The sequence below is a fragment of the Pleurodeles waltl genome, chromosome 9 (genome assembly GCF_031143425.1).
Source record: "Pleurodeles waltl isolate 20211129_DDA chromosome 9, aPleWal1.hap1.20221129, whole genome shotgun sequence".
In the NCBI taxonomy this organism is placed as follows: Eukaryota; Metazoa; Chordata; class Amphibia; order Caudata; family Salamandridae; genus Pleurodeles; species Pleurodeles waltl.
The window spans coordinates 166,541,008-166,562,288 of NC_090448.1; the positions used below are offsets into that span (position 1 = coordinate 166,541,008).

A 21,281-nucleotide genomic window follows, 5' to 3' on the forward strand; every position below is an offset into this window, starting at 1 on the left:
AGTACATGGGACTTTTCTCTCTAAATAGGGCAGACTTACTAAGGTACTTAAACTGGCAGCTCCACATCCTTCTACCCATCGGTGTAAGGTTTCTACTGGTGGACCCAGCAGAGACATGGCTGGCTGAAACATGACGGTCCACCTGACTCTACACAGAGTGGACAAACTGACGGTTTGGTATACATGGTATTCTGCCACGTTTCTGGAAGAGTACCCTATCCACCAAACCTGAAACGATGCCCATAGTGTTTTAACTACAAGGGATTTAGCAACAGATTGTAGTAAACAGCTTCTGGGTTTGGGCCTTCCTGGAGACTTCCAGGAGACTGCGCATCTTAGGAGACGTTTGTCTTTAGAATGCAAAATGGCACTGAAGACTGCAGTAATCATATGTCTGCTTAGAAATAAAATAATAATTGCCACATTTCTATATGTTTTATCATGTTAATGGTTCTGCTGTTGCATTTATGTGCAGCTCTTTCAAGGCTTGGAAGAGATTTGGTATGATAAGCTGCTCATAATTCCATGGAGAACATTGGGAAAGCGACACCCCAGACATCTCGCTTAATTCTGACTGTGGTATACTACCAGTGAGGAATCCCAGCTGTGTATAGGATAATTCTATACCAGCAATAATTCTGAAATGTAATACTCACATTTTGGAAAAGTGCCCATCCAATCAAATTATCTTACATGATAAAAAGATTAATTATCTTTACATAACAGAAGGTTACTTCTAATACTTGTAAAAGGGACCCCCGCAGGAGGAATTGGTCTTGGTCGGAGTCCCTGACACCAACCGCACCACTCTACTTCAATTCAAGGTCTGCCTCTTCTACAATCATGACTGCGCTGGCTCCAGCCCTAGACCAACATCAGAGGCCGTCCCCTGCAACATGACCACCTCTGCGACCCAAGTTTCAGTGTTGGCACTAATGTCACCAACGCTGTATACATATCCATTGGTTTTTTCAGATTTGGAAGCTCAGCCCCTACCCTCTGGACCCCCGACATTATGGCCATTCCAATCCAGAAACCTTTTAATAATATGATAATGATGAGGGCGATGGTGACTATGAAGGTAATATCTATGAAGTTGGGGATGTCTTTGAAGATTAGAAGGATGCCAGTTGGCTAGACACCTCACCAGAAATGTAGATATCCTTCCCAGACCAGCCTATGGCTACTAAAGACTCTGCGTCCTTCACCACGATGATTAGGAGTGCAGCAGAAGTTCTAAATCTTACTCTCCCCACAGACCCCTCAGTTGTCTCATGTAGGTGACAAATGAGAATCCCAAATTGTTGAGGTGGTCCATCTCCCTAAAGTGAATAGACTTTATGGTTGAACACCGCCTTGAAACTGGCCATACCAATGCTGATGATGCTTCCAGCTTCTTCTTCCTTAGTGATGGGAACTCCCATGAGGGTGGACAGTTCTCCCCACCTTTAGCTGGGGAAAATAAATTTGACTTGACTTACTTGTTGTGGTTTTACCACAATATGTTGCCTTCACTCCTTCTGTTTTGCTGAGTTTTTTTATTAGCATTAGGAGTGTATGGACTTTATCCAGTACTAAAGTGCATCTGATCACTCCCCTAAACATGGTAAAATTGGCGTTCACCAAGCTGTCATATTTAATGTACTTATAAGCCTCTAGTAAAGTGGTATTGCATGAACACAGGGCCTGTAAATTAAATGCCACTAGTGGGTCTACAGCACTTGTTGTACCACCCATTTAAGTGGCCTTTTAAAACGTATTCCACGTCTGCCATTGTAGCCTGCATGCAGTTTTAAACTGTTGTTTCAACCTACCAAAATAAACTTTTTACCAGACCTGAACCTCCTTTTTAATACATGTAAGTCACCCTTAGAGTATGCTCTAAACAGCCCATAGGACAGGGTGCAGTGTATTTAAAGGGCTGGACATATACTTTTAAAATGTACCTGTCCTGTTACAGAAAAGAACTCTCAGATTTGTTTCTGACTATTGCAAGGCCTACCTCTCCCTTAGGGATAGGATTGGGTTTCCTCATTACATTTAATAGGTCCTCAATTTTGATTTGGGACAAGTTGGAAAGTCAAGTTTGGTTTCTAAAGAACTGTAATTTAAAACTCTCTTGAATGGTAAAGTCAGATTTTAAGTAACAATTCTGGAAATTCCACTTTTAGAAAGTTGACACTTTCTTGTCCTAACCATTTGGTGCGTGCAGCCTGTATCTTCGGTCACATGACTAGGTGTAGTTATCAGTTGGCTGTTGTGTATTCCTCCCAGACAGTATCACAAAAGGGGAGTGGGTGTTGCCAGGTTGGGCCATCCTGACAAGATGGGAGGGATGGAGCTGTGTACAGCCACACTTGCTTCAAAGGAAGTTCTTCAGCACCCACACAAAGAACTTCACACCAGACTTTTGTGACTCCAGACATACAGGACCAAGGTCAGAAGGAAATTCCAGCACTATATGGGGGGAGTTGAGAGTTTCTCCCACTTCAAAGCTGTCACCAGGCATAAATATTGGACCCTCAGACCAATTATTCAGTATATTGCTGGATATATGAATACTGCTGAAGAAGGACTGCTAGGCTGCCAGAGCACTGCCCTGCTGCCTGAGGTCAGCCCTGCATGTTGAGACCAGATCAGCTCCCTTCTTCCCAGGCTATATGAAGTGACACCAATGGTCACCTGACTGACCGCCTGTTCAGAGCTACAGGGACACAACAAGCACCAGGAGCTTCCCTGCAATTGCCCAGCTGACCTGCTCTAACTGGACCTGGCTGGACCTGCCTGAGCCCTGCTGGCCTCTACAAGAGTGAGTCCCTGACCCTCAAGAAGTGACTTCCCAATTACAGGGCACTTTGTTGGCATCAAAGAGCACTCCTCTGACCATAAAGGAGAAATCTTGACCTTTCGGCTCATCGTTACTGCAAATGTGCTGGTTTGCCCCAGGATCTTGACGCCTGCAATGACGGCCAACCTGAAGCTCCTGTGAATCTGACTCTTTGCTCTACAGGGACCGCCAGTAACAACTGACAATGCAAGATTTGTACTTCATGTTACAGCTTCAACAGCCTGCTGTGACCACCAACCTGAAGTCCAGCAATGACTACCTGCAGTGCCCACCAGGATGTTTGTGCTAGATCGATGACCATCCTTGACGCTTTCCCTGCACCTCAGGGCCTCCTGCACTGTGAACTGGACTCTTCCTGCCAGACTTTGGGAAGGTAACTTTTTCAGCGGGACTAACCTGGTACCTTTATCAGACCCATAATTCATTGCAGTTCGTCCAAACTGTGACTTTTACTGGTGACAGACAACCAGATAACTACAAGTGTGGCTTTGTGCTTTCAGGCACCATACCTTAAATCGTTGAAATTGTATACCTCCAGTACTACTGATTGGATTATAATTTTTTGTTTTGGTGTCAAATGATTTTTAAAATTTGACTCTATTGTTCTAAATTTGGGGGTTTTATTACGTTGTTTTCACTTTATGACTGTGTACTGCATAAATACTTTATCCATTGCTTCTCAGATAAGCCTAACTGCTTTGTGCCAAGCTACCAGAGAGTTAAACACAAGTTCATTTAGTGACTTGACTGTGGTTGCTTGAGACGGGTTAACAACCCTTCAATCGATAACCTAATTTCTCACACTCCTTGAGTGATCTTACAGGTCCTTGACTGTGTCTTAATGGAGACCTAGTGTGCCCCCAGTTCTTTATTCATTTGATGTGCAGATGTATTCTCAAGACTGGCATTTGGCCCTTAGACATCAGTCCAGAAAAGTAGCTTTCAGTGACAATTTACCATACTTCAAAGATAATTTGGATTTAATGCAGCATAACCGCATTTAATTGTGCAGTTTACACATAATGGAAGATCTCTCTCATAGCTAGTTCATGTAAGTTGAACATTCTTTGGAATGGGTATTGTAGTTTGCCAAAATAGACGTTTTTTGTGTAATCAGTTAGTTCACAGGACCAATGCTATTGTTCCCTTAGGAGGATTTTAATAGTCAACGATCTTCTGAAGGGACAACAGATGGAAGAAACTTGATTTGGTACCATAATTGTCTTTTTTTTACTGTGTTCGAAAAGGGAATGGCCCTAATTCTAATGACCACAACAGCATTGACCAGATTAGAGAGCTCTACCAACCACTATTACCTTTGTTTTTTTATGGCTCAGCCTAAGCCTGTTTAAACTCAGCCAGTTATCTCTTGCTTGCAGGCATTTCATGAAATTTTCTTTGCCATGAATATAGGGTAATATTCTGAATGAAAGCTGTGTGTCATCAGTATAATTTAAAATGTAAATGAAAAAAAAATCCAGCGGGCTTTACGAAGGTTGCAATTATGTGTTAAAGAATACACATGTATGAAGTATTGTTACAATCTTGTTCTAGAACTTCAAAAACGATAGAATACCTTTCAGGTCGCAGACTTGGGTCTTGCAACCCATTCAGGAACATGGCCTGATTAATTTCATTGAACCGCACTGACAGGTCCCTCAGGATCTAACACCACAAATATCACCACAAATACCAGCTAGTAATCTCCGATCACAGTAATAAGTGATTCTGTCCTCCGTGCCCGGTGAAACCCAGCCTGCATTGGACTGAAACAATTCCTGATGTGCCGTCACCATCAGAAAATTCATCACAATCCGACGTACTGTAAATAATGAATGTAGGACAGAGCCATGAAGTAACGTGGACAATTCTGACTTCCTGTTTTTGACTCCTAATGTCTAGTTATTGAAATTATTTTAATTTCAGATTGTATTACTTTTTATTTGTTTATTTGTCAGACACCTGCTATGTTTATGCACTGGCGCAACAAAGGCTCCTGCAGCCCCAGTGACGCGGGGGCCCTGAGCTCCAGGCGGCCCTTAGTACAGCACCTGGCCTGAGTGAGTCCGGAGGGGGGGCACCCTTCACGTTCTTTGCAGGGGCCCCTCTCCAGTTTCCTTACGCCACTGTGTTTATGTCCTCTGACTTTGCCTTCATGCCATTTCATCCACCCTATGTCCTACCTGCACATCACTATTATTTGGTTGTCTAGATTGGAGCAATGAAATAATGATATTTGGAGAATAGTGTGTGAATTGGTGCAAAATGATTTGACTGATAATGCTATTCACAAATAACATGTTGTCTGCTCAACACAGTCATTAATTGAACACATTTCTTGTTAATACAGGTCGCTTCTATCTACAAGGACCCAAGTATTGGAAATTTAATTAATATTGTAATTGTTAAATTACTTGTTGTCCAAAATGAACAGGTAATTATTTATTTTTTAAAATAATTTCAACCTCTTTGGTTTTGATGGTTTACCTACTAAATTGCACTTAATGTGCCTATTTTTTTCTAGGATGGGCCTGCAATATCATATAATGCCCAAACGACTTTGAAAAACTTTTGCATCTGGCAGCAGACTCAGAACACCCCTGATGACAATCACCAATCTCATCATGACACAGCTGTACTGATTACCAGGTATATTTATATTTCTCCTAGCATCTTATTATTGGAAACTTAGATGGCTAATACACATTTGCTGATACTGCCCTTTAATTAATCATTTATAAGATACCGAACTGTAATTCACCAATGTGTTTGAAAATGAAAAGACAACTGCAACCAAGGTCAAATACACCGATTTTGCCTCATTAAGGGAAAATCTTTGTTGCACACCGCAGTGCGAATTTTGCGTGTCAAAGATTGCAACAAGCCTGCACAGCATGCGGTCCCCTGATTAGTAAATGAGATCTGTGTAATGTGGCAGGACACATTTTCACTGCTAGTGCAAGTGCTCTGCAGCGCAGTCTTCAGTGAATGACTCAGCCTTTGATAGGTTCCAGTCAGAGGGGAAATTAATGATGATGTCACATGCCCCCTAGCTTTCCATAAGCTGTCTGAAATTATTTTCTAGTTTTCGAGCCCTGTTGAAGCCCTGGGAAAGGAAAGACCTATGCCTATGGTCTTGCAAAGCACGAAAGTAGCCATATTTGACAATCCAATGTAGGTTGGTATCTGACATTTCCTTCCAGTTGTCCTGCAGGCTCCGTGTAGCCCCAGACCCCAGCACACTTTCCTGTGACGCACAGCCCTCTGCGTGCTTCTCCTGCGGCGTGGGATCCTTCTTAAGTTGTGCTGCGTGGGCTCCTCTGTAACTCCTGGGTCCTCTTCCAGTGGGCCTCTGTGGGGACTGCCTTTTCTTCTGTGGACTCTCTGCCTTGCTGAGGGTCCCCTGAGACTTCCCCCCCCTGTAGGTTGAGTCCTCTTGGACCTTGCTGGTCCCCAGCAGCTCCACTTTTCCTCTACACGACTCTTGCCTTTGCCAAGGCTTGTTGTTTACTTTTCCACACCACAGAACTCTTCACTGACTCCAGGGCTGCATTGCTGACCGTCTTCGTCCTACTGTGGATCAACTCCTGCAACTACAGAAGGGTGGGTAGTGGCTTCTCCCACCACCGGATACTCCTGTGACTTTTGGACTTGGTCCTCCTCTTTTTCAGGTCTTCCTCTTTAGGAATCTACAACTGGTGTCGTGCAGTCTTGACTGGGTGTTGCATTCTTCTTCTTTTTAGTCCTTTTGGTGGTTTGGAGAAAATCCAGTAACTTAGTCCGTTCTTCCTGGTCGCGGGGGGCACTAGGATACTTACCTTTGGGGTTTACTAGTTCCCCCAGCTCTCCTCTATAGATTCCACTTACCTAGGTGGGGTCCTACTTTCGCATTCCATTTTTTTAGTATATGGTTTGAGCTTCCCTTAGGGTCACTATTGTCTATTGCTCTGTTTTTTACTGCTATTTATGCCTATTTCTGATTACTAGTGTACATATTTAGTGTGTTACTTCCTATTGGAGGGTTGCCTCTCGAGTTCTTTTTGGTAATTGTGTCACTAAAATAAAGTACCTTTATTTTGTAACACTGAGTGTTTTCTTTCATGTGTGACTACAGTGGTATTACATGAGCTTTGCATGTCTCCTAGATAAGCCTTGATATAGTATAGTGTAAGTACCTTAGGTATCCACCACACACTAGGCCAGCTTCCTACACCCGTGTTAGAAAATCATGCTAGTTGGTGCGAAATATTTTTTGCACTTGCCAGCTTGCATTTTCTGAAGTCTCACTGGAGAAAAATACCACCCCACAGTGATTGGCAGAATTTGACCGGAACTCCTCATTAAAAAGTAACGTGAAGTGACCAAAATTCCACCAGTTCTGCAGGGCAGAGTGAAACATTCTGTCCACCATAGTTATCAGCCATTAATCAGTGTCTAGAGGTGCTCATCATTATGGTTTTCAGCTCCTAATTAGGTCATGGTTTTCTTTAGTTTATTACTACATTATTTTTCTAAAACGCCATCTTTATTTTCACTATTGCACTATTTTTGTATTTGCCCAAAAGAACCACAGGTAAAGTGGTCTGAAACCAACACACGATTTTCACTCCTCGGTGTTTTCATAATCCCTTCTTGTTCTGATGTCGTATCACATGCACTTAACATGCTAATTAATGTAAACTCATGAAGTCTGTTTTCCTTTCAGGCAGGATATTTGTAGAGCTCATAACCACTGTGACACTTTAGGTAAGTGTGAACACGGAATGCACTTGTTATTGGTAAATCAAATATGGTGAAAGAAATGATTTTGACTACGTCTGCCGATATCAAGTATACTTGAGAGAGTGTGACTCGTGTTACCGCTACTCAGCTGCCCTGAGAACACGCAAAGTTGAATGGTGAAAGAACATGCAGTTAAGCTTTCTAGTTGCAATTCTAAGTTCACGGGCCAGTGTAAGCAAATAGAAACACAGACACTTGAACTCTCCAAGTCTAAAATCTAATCGTAGCTTCCAAAATGTAATTACGCTATAGTTCGGAAGATATTCACAAGCACACGAGCACAGAGGATCACCTTGAATTTAAATATGCATTTGACATGCTGAAGCCTATGGACTTTTTACATGTATCAACATATAGCCTCAGGCAAGTTAAATGTGACATATGTACATGTAAGGTCATGTGCCTCATTGGATTGCAGAAATGCCACAGTCGTGTTCTTGAAGTGTTTAAAATGCTTAGCTCAAATAAATCATTAGGACTTCGCACAGTAATCCACTAAGTAGGAAAATCCAATAATCAGTTTTTCAAGATATTCACATTCAATATGTAGGAGAGTAAGGTACTTGGAGTTTTGCGGATGCCAGATATCTGCCACAAACCAGGTGAAGCCCCGTCTCCCCTACTTACAATGCAGTGGCCATATACACTTTAAATAGGGCGAAGGAGACATTCCCTGCTTTTTAGCAGATGTACTGTGTTCATCAAACTTTAAACATGCACTCATTTATTCAAATACATTTTCAATGGAAAATATTAATGTACTGAACGTCATCAATACATTACGTATTTGTCGTGAAAACCTAACTGGATTTTACTATTCACACGGTCAACGAACCCAAATCTATAACTCATAAACAGGATTGAACAGTTTTTGCCGTATCCCAATACCTATTAGTGATCTGCATGTGTTCAGAGCAGAAAGATGTGAACATGCCCAACAAAGCAGGGTTAGCATGAGAGCAGAAACTGAAGGGAAGGGACGATCCCCACTTACTAACCTAACAAGTGCCCAGAGGTTTCACATTGTAGTTGATTTTCAACGTTTAAGCACCATGCAGTTTTAAGTTGCAAGTAGAAACATATGCTTCTGTTGCTCCAGAATTTAGACTAATTGTATTTCTTTCATCGACTCAGGGTCAGTGCTTTTCTAAAAAATGCTATTTATGCCTTTCGGGCATTTATTGTCCGATTTATAAAAACAATTTCTGTACCTGAGTTGGACTTTGGTGTGTAACAAGCACACATTACTGTTTTGTATTCAGAGAATATGAACTTAAACTTGCAATGTAGTTTACTCACCTGTAACATAACGCCAGCAAGCTGTAATATTACATCTAAACAAATCTGCTCTCTGGGTTGGGGTGCGAGAAAGGGTCCCTTGGAAAGATGGTGAACATCTATAAAATGTGAATTTGTGTGTTTTTCCTAGATTCTTGCAGGGCATGTTCACATCCTGGATATAGTCCAAAATATAGGAGTAAATGTCTGTCCAGGATGGCAATGCTCAGGGACCCCCTTTGAAATTGTTATGTCTATAAAAGGAAACAAGGGCAACTGCACTTTTACATTACATTGCACATAGTAAATCATAACATAGGTGAGTAGTAGCAATTCAAAAGAGAATTCCACAGTGCATCCGTTGAGCCTCAACCTTCTCACAATTTACCCAGGACAAGCTGTGGATAATTTGTGTATACCTCGCGTGTAAGAGGGAGTTTAGGGGGAATTATACTTCGTGCAAAACACTGCTGGTAGATATTTCTACTGGGATTGCTAATTTGAGCATATTGAAAACTGCCCTCAAGGTTTGAGAACAAACACAAGGCTCCATAAATGACTATCAGACGCTTGGCTTAGGGCCCAGCAATTTGGAAGAAACACACTATATCACTAGTCATTAGCACATGACTGATTTAGTAGATCAAAACAGCAACCCTCCCCATTCCACATTCCTAACACTTGTTGATTATGCCATCTGACAGAGACTTCTAGTTACAGATTCCTTACCTTAGAATTTCCCCCAGGCGTCAGACTGGATCCGGAGATTTTCCTTCGAGCAGTACCCTTGCGTGTTGTCAGGTGGTGTCAGTTATCTATGCATGCGTCATTGGTGTCATTGTTAGTGTGATGATGTAGCAGTCGTATATGAGCGCCACCCCCGGTGCGCTGACGTCAGTTATTTTCTTTCTTCACACGCAGATCCGGAAAAGAGCTTTCCTTAGTAATTTTTTTACTAGCTTCAAATTTTTTGTTGTAATTGTTTTACGTTTTGGTGCGTAGAGGGATGTCACAGAAGACTGGGTTCAAACTGTGTGACTCCTGTCACCTAATGATGTCGGTGACGGATCCGCACCTCGTGTGCTTGTGCTGTCTGGAGCGCGACCACAACCCGAAGTCGTGCTCCGAGTGCAAGGCCATGAACCCGAAGGCTTTGAAGGAGCTGTTCCTGAAGCTAATCGCTGCCCGGCACTCGACTCTGCATCGCTCCTGATCAAATTCGAGAGGAAGATCAATAGGAACGCTTGCCGAGTCATCATCACTCTTCCTCATCCCATTCAAAATCTTTGGGACACTCAGGTCATAAAAAGAAGTCAAAGAAGGCCAAACGTTCTTTGACTTTCCCCCATCACTCGGCCGACGCGACGCATCGACACACTAGGCCTCTGTCTGTGGAGCCTACTTCTGGGTCCACTCTACACCTCCCTGGCTTCCCCGAAGCCAGAGCAACCCCTGCCCAACAGAAGGTGGCTTCCCCGGAGCCAGAGCAACCCCTGCCCAACAGAAGGAGTTTTATGAGGCTATGCACCTCATCTTTGGGCCGACCGACCCCCTGCAGCACCTTTAAAGCCTGGGGGATTGGATGGGGGCTCCTCGGGGTCCGTGCCAGCGGCTTCGGCTCCGACCACTGAGGGCCCCTCTGGATCCGTACTGACGCCGGTCGTGCCAACGCAACCTTCCCTAGTACCCATTGGCTCCTGATCCCTGGCGACCCAGAGCCAGAACAGCGTCACTTGACACTGGATCGGTCTTCTATGGAGTCGTCTCACCCCAGGTTGGATTCTGACCCTTCTTACTATGGGTATGGATATGGGGAAGGTTTGGAGATGTCTCTGGACCATCTGGAATACCAGCTAGACAACCGTGAATAGGACTGGTACAGGAATTGGACGATGCTAGTGGTCTGAATACTTCTCCAGACACTGGCATGCTTTCTTCACCTACCGTGCCTACGGCGGAGGGAGCATCATTTTCAATGGTGATCAGCAGGGCAGCTGAGGTCTTCGGACTCAAGCTTCATTCTATGGTGGTCAGGTCTTACCTCCTGACTGAGGTGCTTCAGCCTGGGGTTCCACTTCGAAACCCCTTTTACCTTTCAGTGAAGCCCTCACGGATGTCCTTCTGGGTACCTGGTCCAGACCCAGCACAGGGGCTCCTGTGAATAGGACAACTGCCCGCTGCCATCTGCCTGTGCCGAACGACCCTAAATTCCTGTCTCAATATCATACTCCTGAGAACCTTGTCATCCAGGCTTGTTTCTCATCTGGCGCATTCCCATCCGCTTCCCCGGATAGGGAATCAAAAAGACTGGATCAGCTTGGGAAGGTGATGTTTTCTTCCCCCTGTCTGGCATTGCAGTTCGCATGCCTCTTGGGCCGCTACACCCATTCTATATGGAAAATGATCGCGCAGGTGTTGCCGCAGGTCCCTGATGAGGCCTGGGCCATAATCATCTCCCAAGTCGTTGCTGATGGGAGGGATGCAGCCAAGTTCACAATCTGTTGCGGGCTGGACACGACCGACTCACAACATAGATTGGTGGCGTTGATGGTGGCCTTAAGGCGTCAACAGTGACCTTAAGACGCCACGCTTGGTTGAGGACGTCTGGCTTTTCATGGGATATCCATCAGTCTCTCATGGACATGCTCTTCAATGGCACCTGTCTCTTCGGAGACAAAGTGGAATGGTGCTCGAGCATTTTAAGGAGTCCCGGGCTACGGCTCAGTCCCTTGGCCTTGCAGCAGCACCTTACCCAGCACAGTCCAGTTTGTGCCCATTTCGTGGCCACGGAGGAGACTCCCTCCCGCGTCCTTTACCTTCCAGCCATGAGCTGTGCATACCACTCAGCTACTACAAGGCCATGAATGCAGAATCCCATGGGTTCATGGGTCAGGGAGCCGAACGTCTGCCCAGTCCACCCCTGCCCCTGTAGAAGCCTCCAAACCCTCCTACTTAGTCACAACATCCTGGGCCAGATGGTGTCAGGATCCGCCATTACCTGCCTCACTAGGAATCCATCACGATGGGAAGATGGGTTTTTGCAAATAGTCTGAAGGGGCTACTCCCTTCCCTTTGAGACTACACCTCCACCCATGCCACCATCTTATGACCGCTTAGCACTTCTACGTGAGGAAGTCGCAGCTCTCTTGGCCAAGGGAGCCATAGGGAGGGTCCCTGCACCAGCAATAGGTTGTGGTTGTTATTCCCTCTACTTTCTGTTGCCCAAAAAGGAGAAGGGACTTAGCCCTATTCTAGACCTCCAGGCCCTCAACCTCTTCCTCAGGAAGGAGAAGTTCAAAATGATCACCCTGGCTCAGGTCCTGTCTGCCTTGGACACAGAAGACTGGATGGTAGCATTGGACTTGCAGGACGCCTACTTCCATATACTTGTGCTGCCTGTCCACAGATGTTACTTGCGATTGGTGGTAGGTCACAAGCACTTTCAATTTACCGATCTCCCCTTCGGCCTTAGCAGCGCCCCTCAAGTGTCCCTACCGTGCCAACTGGCTGTTGAAGGCGAGCATGCCCAGACTGTTCAGACTACGGCAAACCTTTTTCATTCGCTGGGGTTCACTATAAACGTGCCAAAGTCACACCTGACTCTCTCTCAAATGCTCCCCTTCATCGGAGCTGTTCTGGACACAGTGCAGTTCTGGCTAATCCTCCCTAAATGCGAGTTCAGGAGATTCAGGCTATGACACAGATGTTTCAGCCTCTATCCTGGATTTCAGTGAGAATGACTCTGAGGCTGCTGGGCCGCATGGTTTCCTGCATCCTGCTAGTGACACAAGCCAGATGGCATATGGGGGCTCAGCAGTGGGGCCTGAAGTTCGGGTGGGCGCAGTCTCCACATCAGTCTATTGGAGGTCCGAGCAATCATGCTTGCATTGAAAGCATTCCTTCCCTCTCGCAAAGAGAAAGTGGTGCAGGTGTTCACAGACAGCACCACCGCTATGTGGTATTGCAAAAATCAGGGCGGAGTGGAGTCATTGACTCTTTGTCAAGAGGCTCTGCGCCTCTAGACGTGGCTGGAACACCAGGGCATAACCTTGATTGTTCAACATCTGGTGGGCTGTCTGAAAGCCAGAGCAGACAAACTTAGCTGTTGATGCATGGTATCCATCCGGAGGTGGCGCAAGATCTCTTTCAGCAGTGGGGAGAGCCTTGGTTAGATCTGTTCGCCTCTCTAGAGAATGCACAATGTCAACTGTTTTGCGCATTGTAGTTTCCAAGGCAGCACTCGCTTTTCATCCTGAGTGGAACTAAGGCCTCATTTACTCCTTCCTGCCACTACAAATTCTGCCCAGAGTTCTGAAAAAGATCAAGAACGACCGGGCCCATGTAATCCTTGTGGCTATCCCCTGGACAAAAAGAGTTTGGTATTCCAAGCTGTTGAGCATGGCCACAGATCCTTCGATCATACTGCCCCTTCGGGAGGATCTTCTGTCGCAATAGTAGGGGATGGCTCTCCACCCAAACCTGTCCAGTCTCTGCCTTCTTGCATGGAGATTGAGTGATGGCAGTTGACAGTTTTCAACCTTCTGCCCGAAGTCAGCCATGTGATATTGGCAGCTAGGAATCCCTCCACCAAAATGGTATACACCTGTCATTGGCATACATTTGTTGCATGGTGTACCAATAAATCTATTGATTCCCTTTCTGCACCTTTTTCTGAGGTTCTACTGTTTATCATCCCTCTTGCCCAGCAGGGCTCTGCTTTAGGCACCCTTAAAGGCTACTAATCTGATATCTCAGCCTTTCTTAGATTGCCAGATCAACCTTCTCTATTCAAGTCTCCCATTGTGGGGAGGTTCCTTAAGGAACTCACCTTTTTGTACCCACCTAAACCATTCATAATGCCACAGTTCATGGTGAGGAACATTTTCACGATGGTCCATTAATTTTGAATTTGTCGTCTCTCTGAAAACATTGAAAATAGAAAGGAGTTCCAGGTAAACTAGTTGCCATTGAGCAACATATTCACTTTTACGTGTCTGACCAACAATTCCCTTGCAGCTTTTCTGTGATCTCTAGATCGTCTGTTCCGGTTTTATATCTGGAGCCACAGCATTGAACCTTCCCTCTCTGTTTTTCATCACAAAATGTCTTTGGATGAATTTTCTGTAGCTGTATGTTTTTTTTTTGTTTTTTTACCTCTAGCTTCTTCACTCTTTTTCCAAGTACTAGGACCCATACCCATAGTTTATGCAACTGAATTCGTAAAACACAGTAACCAGTAACTCCACAGTCTTCACGTGTAGCTCCCAATCACCTTCCCGATCAGCATCAGTTTTTCACTAGAGCTATTGTGTAAAACATTTCCCCAGTACTTGCAAAGTTCAGATTTTTCTTCACATTCTTTGACAATCTCTACACACTTGCTTTTCAGGTTTTCTGATTTTGAACTGAGTGTATTGCATTATGTCTTTTGAATGAAGTGCACCCTGTGCCTAGTTCACTTCTGAGATTAGATATGCAAAACTTAATTTGTCATTCTTGTTCCAGAAAGCATTCCAATGCAATGTTTCTATAGCCTCAGATATGATGAGCACACCCTGTAACAAACGGACATAATGTGTTCCGCTCAATACTGACTGGATAGTTTTACTTCCAAACATTTCAGCCTTAATAAGTGCATCCTCTATTTCACATCCACTGAGAAAACGTCCTGAACACTACAACACAACTTTTGTCATGTGGAAAACACCCATCCTTTCATAAAGATCATCAAATTCTACTGGATTGCTCATAAAAATGTCAGCTACAATATGGAAAACACATTCATTGCAGAACATTGGCTGAATAGGCTGGTCTTCAAGCTGAGCATCCACATTTTGGATTTTTTTTAAATCTGTGTATATTGTTGCGTAGTTTGTGACTAAAGATGGTATTAATGATAAAAACCCAACCTTCTTCAGTGGGATGATATTCTGGGAGATCAGAGCATGAATTCCAGCCCATGGAGGAACTGGTTTTCTTCATCCTTCAGTCTGCACAGAATAAGCAATATGATAACTTCACATAAATAAGCTTTGTGGACCGCAGCATCAGGTAGAAGAAGATCCATTTCCTCAGCCACTTTAAAACTTTGTGGTAGACTGGGATGTGCTGATGGCTTCTAGTGATTTTGTACACATTGGCAAGGCAGTTGGGTTATAAGTTTGCAACTTTGTTTATGCCTACAACTGACACAGCTTGTTTTTCAGCAGCTACTTCATTGGTACAGTCTTGAAAAAACACCATGGCAGTGTCATGTGTGCTGGATGTTCCAGACAAAGAAGTGCTGTTTTTAAAATCGAAATTTTCAAGAGCAGCAATTGTAAATCCTTTCCTGGTAAAGTGACTTGGAAGTGGTGTGCTCTTGGATTTACAAGATTTTGCAGCATGAGCTGCTAACAAGTTCCTGCTCCGTGCTATGTCATTACAACGTGTTGATACACCATTCCTATTCATTGAAGTAATTAGCTGTCTACTTTTAGACTTGTCATAGATTGCGTGGGCTGTCATCATGTTGAGCGGAGTTTTCTTTTTGCCATGATGTAATTCATAAAAGGTGATTTGGAAAAGATAGTTCATTTGCACAGCATAAGCTTGTTGGTTCATGGGATTGTCTTTCACTTCTTCACTTAAATCTTCAAAGTCATCATCAATGTTGTTGGCTTCTGTTCCGAACTCAAGAATTTAAGTTTTTAACAATTTTGCTTTGCTGATTTAAAACAGTGGTGTAAAAAATGTTAAGACAATATCAGGCATTCTTGTTGACTTCCATTATTTGCAGAGCTCTGGGGCATCACAAAATTTGTCATTAAGTCTAAAGTCTATGGCCCTCATTATGAGGCTGGCACTCATCAGACCGCCAGCCTCACTGTGGCAGTCTTAATGCTGCGGACCCGGCAGTAAAGACCACTGCATTACAAGTTGTGGGGTCTGGCAGAAGCCAAACCGCCACAATGCCACCTGACCCGCCTGTGCGTTTGTTCACCAGCGTTGAACACCTGCGGCCTGGATTATGAGGCTGCAGACGCCAGGCTTTCCATGGTGGTCGCCCCGCCACGAAAACCCTGGCGGTAATGCACCCAGCAACAGGAATCCTCATTCCTGTCGCTGGCACACACATGCACACATGTCCCCACATCTCCATACACTCCCCACCTGTCATACACCCCCCCAACTGAACACATCCATCCAAACACCCCCACCCGCCCTCCCTTTGCACCACATACGTACACCCACTCCCCCCTGCACCGCATACATACACTCACCCACTCTGCCTGTTCACTCACACAAACACGCACCCCCCTCCCCGTCCACTTACACAAACACATGCACACGCACACACGCTCCAACAAATACCCTCCCTCACCCCCATCCACAAACACTCACTCACCCCTATCCACAAACAATTGCTCACACTCGCACCCCATCCACATTCATTCATACCCCTAACCCCTCCATGCACTCATACATTAACACACTCCCCTCTCTGCATACGCACACTTGCACACATGCACCCCAGTCACTCACAAACAGGCACTCATACACCCCCATTCACATACATACACGCACACACCACACACATGCACCCAACACTCCCTCCCTTCGGACGATCACCTTACCTTATCCGGCAAGCTGGTTGTATGGGAGGGGATGGGTCCTGGCGTTTTTTTACTGCCAGCACCACCACAGCAACAAGACTCCACGATGCCGTATTATGGCTTGTAATACGGCGGGTGGAGTCTTGCTGGCGTGTCAGCGCTGGCAATACACCCGCCTCGTTGGAGTCAGACTTCCACCCATAAATGGGCAGAAGTCCTCCAGCGACTCCTAATATGACGATCAGCAGATCGCCAGCATTAGTGGTCTGTTGGCTGCAGCGGCTTTGGAGGTCTCTCAAAAAGAGGGCGTAAACCTTTCAGGACATTTCTTAAAACAGTTCCTACCTGATTTTACTGCAACCTGTAATCTTAGTTTGGCAGCAAAAAGTCCAGGAGTCAAATCAGCTGAGAACAGCATAAGTGGTTCATTCTTTTTGTTAGACTGACAAAAACGAATTCTGCCATTGTACATTCTCACCATATAAATCTTAATTTCACTACTATGGATCAGTACAGTTTCATCAATGTTGATCATTATTTCTTTGAGTGTGAACCCGTAGTCCGCACAGTAGCATGCCTATGGCCCGTAGGCAGCACAGTAGATTACCTGTGACTTCTGAGTGGCTTTAAAACTTAATTTGCTTTTTCAAAGCGTTCAAACTTAATTGAAGGCTGGCGGTTACATTGCTGCTGGGAGCTCATTGTACATTCCTATTTTTGAATGTATGCATGCATGTAGTTTCGGATGGGCATAGAAATCCGCAGCAAATACATTCACCTCGCTGTTTAGAAAAGCTACTCGACTGAAAGCGTAATCTTGGAAGAAATTAGGGGCAGATAAAAACATGTTTGCTCTTTGAGACTCACATACTCTGTACTTTGTTTTTTCTTCACTCTCTTTGGCCCTTGTTCTGGCTAAACCACAGATAGCACATTGAAGATCCTCTGCTTTCTGGTCAGTTGTTGGAAGTGGACGAGGGGTAGTCATCGATCTTCTGAGTGGATGGGAGTTGGGTTTTGTTATCGTCGCTTTCTCAGAAGACTTGTATTCTTGTTGTGATTCATTGGTTCTGCTATTTTATGGGAATTTTTTCCAGGCTTTGTATACTACTTGTAGCACTTGTTGTTACAATGATAAAATATTTGATCCTCCTCACCCATCAGTTTCAGACTGTTGTGAACTTTATCTTACCGTATTTCTGCAGCACCTCAAACTCTCTTCAGTCCAGCTGCAGTTGATGTTTTCATTCAGATTAGTTTGGCATATGACCCATTTTTCTTTGTTGAACAAGTCCCCAGATTGTGTAGTTAGCACACTCTATCAGGAGGAAAAAATCCTCTACTACCACCTGCTTTGCTCTTGTTTACAAATTTGAATCTACGGGAAAACCTGAAACAAAAACAATATTAAATAAATTACCAATATGATGGGTAAAACACATCATTATATAGCTGCCTTTTTCAAAATGCCAGAGGGAGTTATTTTCTGTCTCCTTAAGACCATGTGACCCCCAAAATCTATTTTTTGACAGCAAAATGAAGTATATAGGCCTCATGGTTCCTGAAATATTACATTATCACTGCAACACATCTGCCATTTTTTAAAATGTTGTCCAACAAAAATCGGCCCGGATTAGCAATTTCTACCCAAGCTAAAAAACTTCTCTAATGATCCAAAAACACAAATCAAAAATGAAAATCTCTGGACACAATCTTTTTTACATAGGTATGTCAAGGGGCCAGGACTAAATTAGATGGGGAGAAATCCAGCCAGCTCTAGGGGCCAGATATGTGAAACCATTTTCTTGTTGCAAACACTGAGATTCTGTAAATTGCAGGGTTTCCAACAAGTAAATTTGTTTTGCGAATGTATTGAACCGATTCAGCGAGATTCCTTATGGTATGCATCAATGCTTTGCAACTCAAATCCGATCATACAACATTAATATTTTGCAAACTGTTAAAATGTAGTTCAACCAGTTAGCAAATTGGGAGGGGTCCCTGTTGGTCCTCTGCCCCTCTGTAAATGTCCCCAAAATTTTTTTTGGGGTAGGCAGTAGTCCAGGGGATCACACACTACTCTTAAAAAATAATATTAAAAACTTATTTTTGAAGCACTCTGTTTTCATTAAGGAAAACGGGCTACATAACAAAATTGCTTTATTTAAAGAAATAACAGACATGGTGGTTTGCTGAACCGGGCAGCCACCATTCCTGTGATGGCAGTGAATCGTAGTGAGTCACAGTTTGCAACATGCCTCATTAATTTTCATGAGGTATTTTGAATTGAGACACACTGTAAATCTGTATTTTCTGAACCGACCCATTAGAATGTAGCTCGGTTCAGAAAATACCATACTCAAAAGTATGTGCGCAAATTTTAACCTTTTTTTGCAAATACTATGTTAGTACATCTGGACTTTTATTCTGAAAAAAAAATAAGGCTCCTCTGACTGATTATGTCCCAACATGTTTCTTTCTACACAGACATTTGGGTTTAGCCATTTAATGTATTTGTCCAGCCTTATATATCAGACAGGATTATTCCATCAGTCCTGGCACCATGCTTTAATGATCCCGGTCTTAAAAAAAGGAAGATTAAAATGATTGTCTTTTGTCACTTTTCGATAGTATAGGTAAGTTATACAGGAAGATACTATGTAATAATGTGCAGGTGGTGCCGAATGCAAAAGCAGCTATGCTGGACCAACCCTGAGGTCGATCTCCGACCTGAAGCCAAACCCATATTGTGCTACGAAATAGCCAAAATGAAAGTAACATCACTGGAAAGTGATCCCCAGCTCATTCCTCAATGTCATTTTTGTAGAATACTGGAGACAGTTTTGATTTCATTTCATTCCAAGGGCTTGAGTCTATATCTCACAGTGGCAATGAAAAGGCAGCCAACTTACTCCCTACTCATTACACTGAAGGTGGTCTGTACATCAGCCTAAATAATTCTAGGTGGTTGGACACCTCTACTGAGACCGAGATAGAATCCTCATCACCTCCACCCACAGAGGAAAGTGCTTCTTTCTTTTTGGTGCTGGTACACAGGGTTGTAGAAGTCCTTGATTTACAATAACCTAGTGGAGATATTAAATATAGGTTAATTTCCGAACTTTTACAGCAGGGGCCTGCCTCATCAAAGAGGCTCTAATAAACGCTTTAATAGTTGTGTGGGTGAAGCTATTGTTGTCTCCCATTGTCAGTCGACCTGTGGCCAGGTGACTTAGGCCTGCCCATGGTGACCCAGCTTTCCTGACCCAACAACCAACTCAGGAAATTCTTGTGATACAGCTTCGACAAGCAAGATGTACTTTAACACTTTCCTTTTTATTCTGCCAGGTAGGGAGTCAAAACACATTGACACAATCAGTAAGAGATTGTTTCCATTGGCAGCCTGGCCCTGCATTCTTTGAAGGTGGTGTGTCTCTGGGCTGCCACCCACTTGCAATATGGGACATCACCTGTAATGTCATGTTGACTGTCCCAGAAAAACTCGAAACAAACTTCACCCCAAACAATTTAGGATGGACAACATACAGCAAAATATTTCTGGATATTTCTGGCAATATCCAGGCATCCATGATGCACATACTCTTTGACAGATCCACAATCTTTGGGGACAAAGCCATCTTGGCACTGGAGAGGTTCAAGCACAGGAAGCTGACCACTTGCTCCCTAGGATGCTTTCATGGCCCACTAACTCCACCAATAATATAGGATATTTATGGACTATTTGCCTGGTATATCGGTAGTCGTGGCCCTCAAAACCTAGCTGAGACTTTTCTCAGCTCCAGGGGATGTGTTGGAAGCTGAGGCAGCACACACCACCTAGAATAGCAGTCTTTACCTCCCTCCTCCACTGCTTCATGGAGCCCTATCTGCTCTGATTTATCCTCCCCTGCTTGAGTCCCCTACTTCAGATTGGGGGGGGGGGGGGTACTGCAAATCATTCAAAGGTGTTATGCCATGCCATCCCCTTCCTGTCATCTACCATACCCCCAATCTCAAGGTTCAGCTGACCATGCAACCATCCTTCAAAAGGAGGTAACTTCACTCCTGGTCAGAGCAGCCATTCAGAGGGTGCCAGAACCAGAGCAAGGTGAGGTGTGTTATTCTTGTTATTTCCGGTGGCCTAAGAAGGACGAAGGGCTTAGGTCTATCCTGGAGCTAAAGTCTTTTAATGTATTCTTATAGAACAACAAGTTAAAAATGCCCACTCTGGCTTATATTCTTTATCCTTTAGACCTATAAGTTTGGATACTATCCATGAACTTGCATGATGTGTACTTTCTTGAGCCCATCCTGTAGTCCCACAGTCAGTGCCTGCAGTTCATGTGCTGGTTAGGACATTTCCAATTTGCCGTCTTACCCTTTGGCCTCACCTTGGCTCCTCAGGTATTTACAAAGGTGATGGCCAGTCCACCACAGTCCAATTTACAAAGGTGATGGTGGTGGTCACAGTTCATTTTTCAAGGTCAGGTAGAGATATATTCCTGGACCAGGCTGTTCAAGACGAGCTCTCAGAAGTCAAGTCACAAACAACGTCAAGATAACAGTAACCCTTCTGTACTACCTTGAGTTTTCTATCAGTGCACAAACGTCCAACCTGACTTCTGTGCAGAGGATCATGTTTATAAGGTCTATTATGGACACAGTGGTGTTTAAGATCTTTCCACCTCTGCAACAAGTTCAGGACATTAAGGATAAGATCCTAATGTTTTGAGACCAATCCAGGGACTTGCTGAACATGACTCTGGGGCTTCCTGGAC

The 21,281-nt window shown here is 44.1% G+C and overlaps 1 protein-coding gene across 1 annotated transcript in view; it reads left to right on the forward strand.

Moving 5' to 3' along the window:
* Positions 1-21,281, forward strand: part of ADAMTS9 (ADAM metallopeptidase with thrombospondin type 1 motif 9) — a 704,469-nt gene that overhangs the window by 98,017 nt on the left and 585,171 nt on the right. The window contains exons 5-7 of the mRNA XM_069206502.1: positions 5,199-5,282; positions 5,373-5,497; positions 7,554-7,594. Of these exons, the coding sequence (XP_069062603.1) occupies positions 5,199-5,282; positions 5,373-5,497; positions 7,554-7,594 (250 nt within the window). The remainder of the gene's footprint in view (positions 1-5,198; positions 5,283-5,372; positions 5,498-7,553; positions 7,595-21,281) is intronic.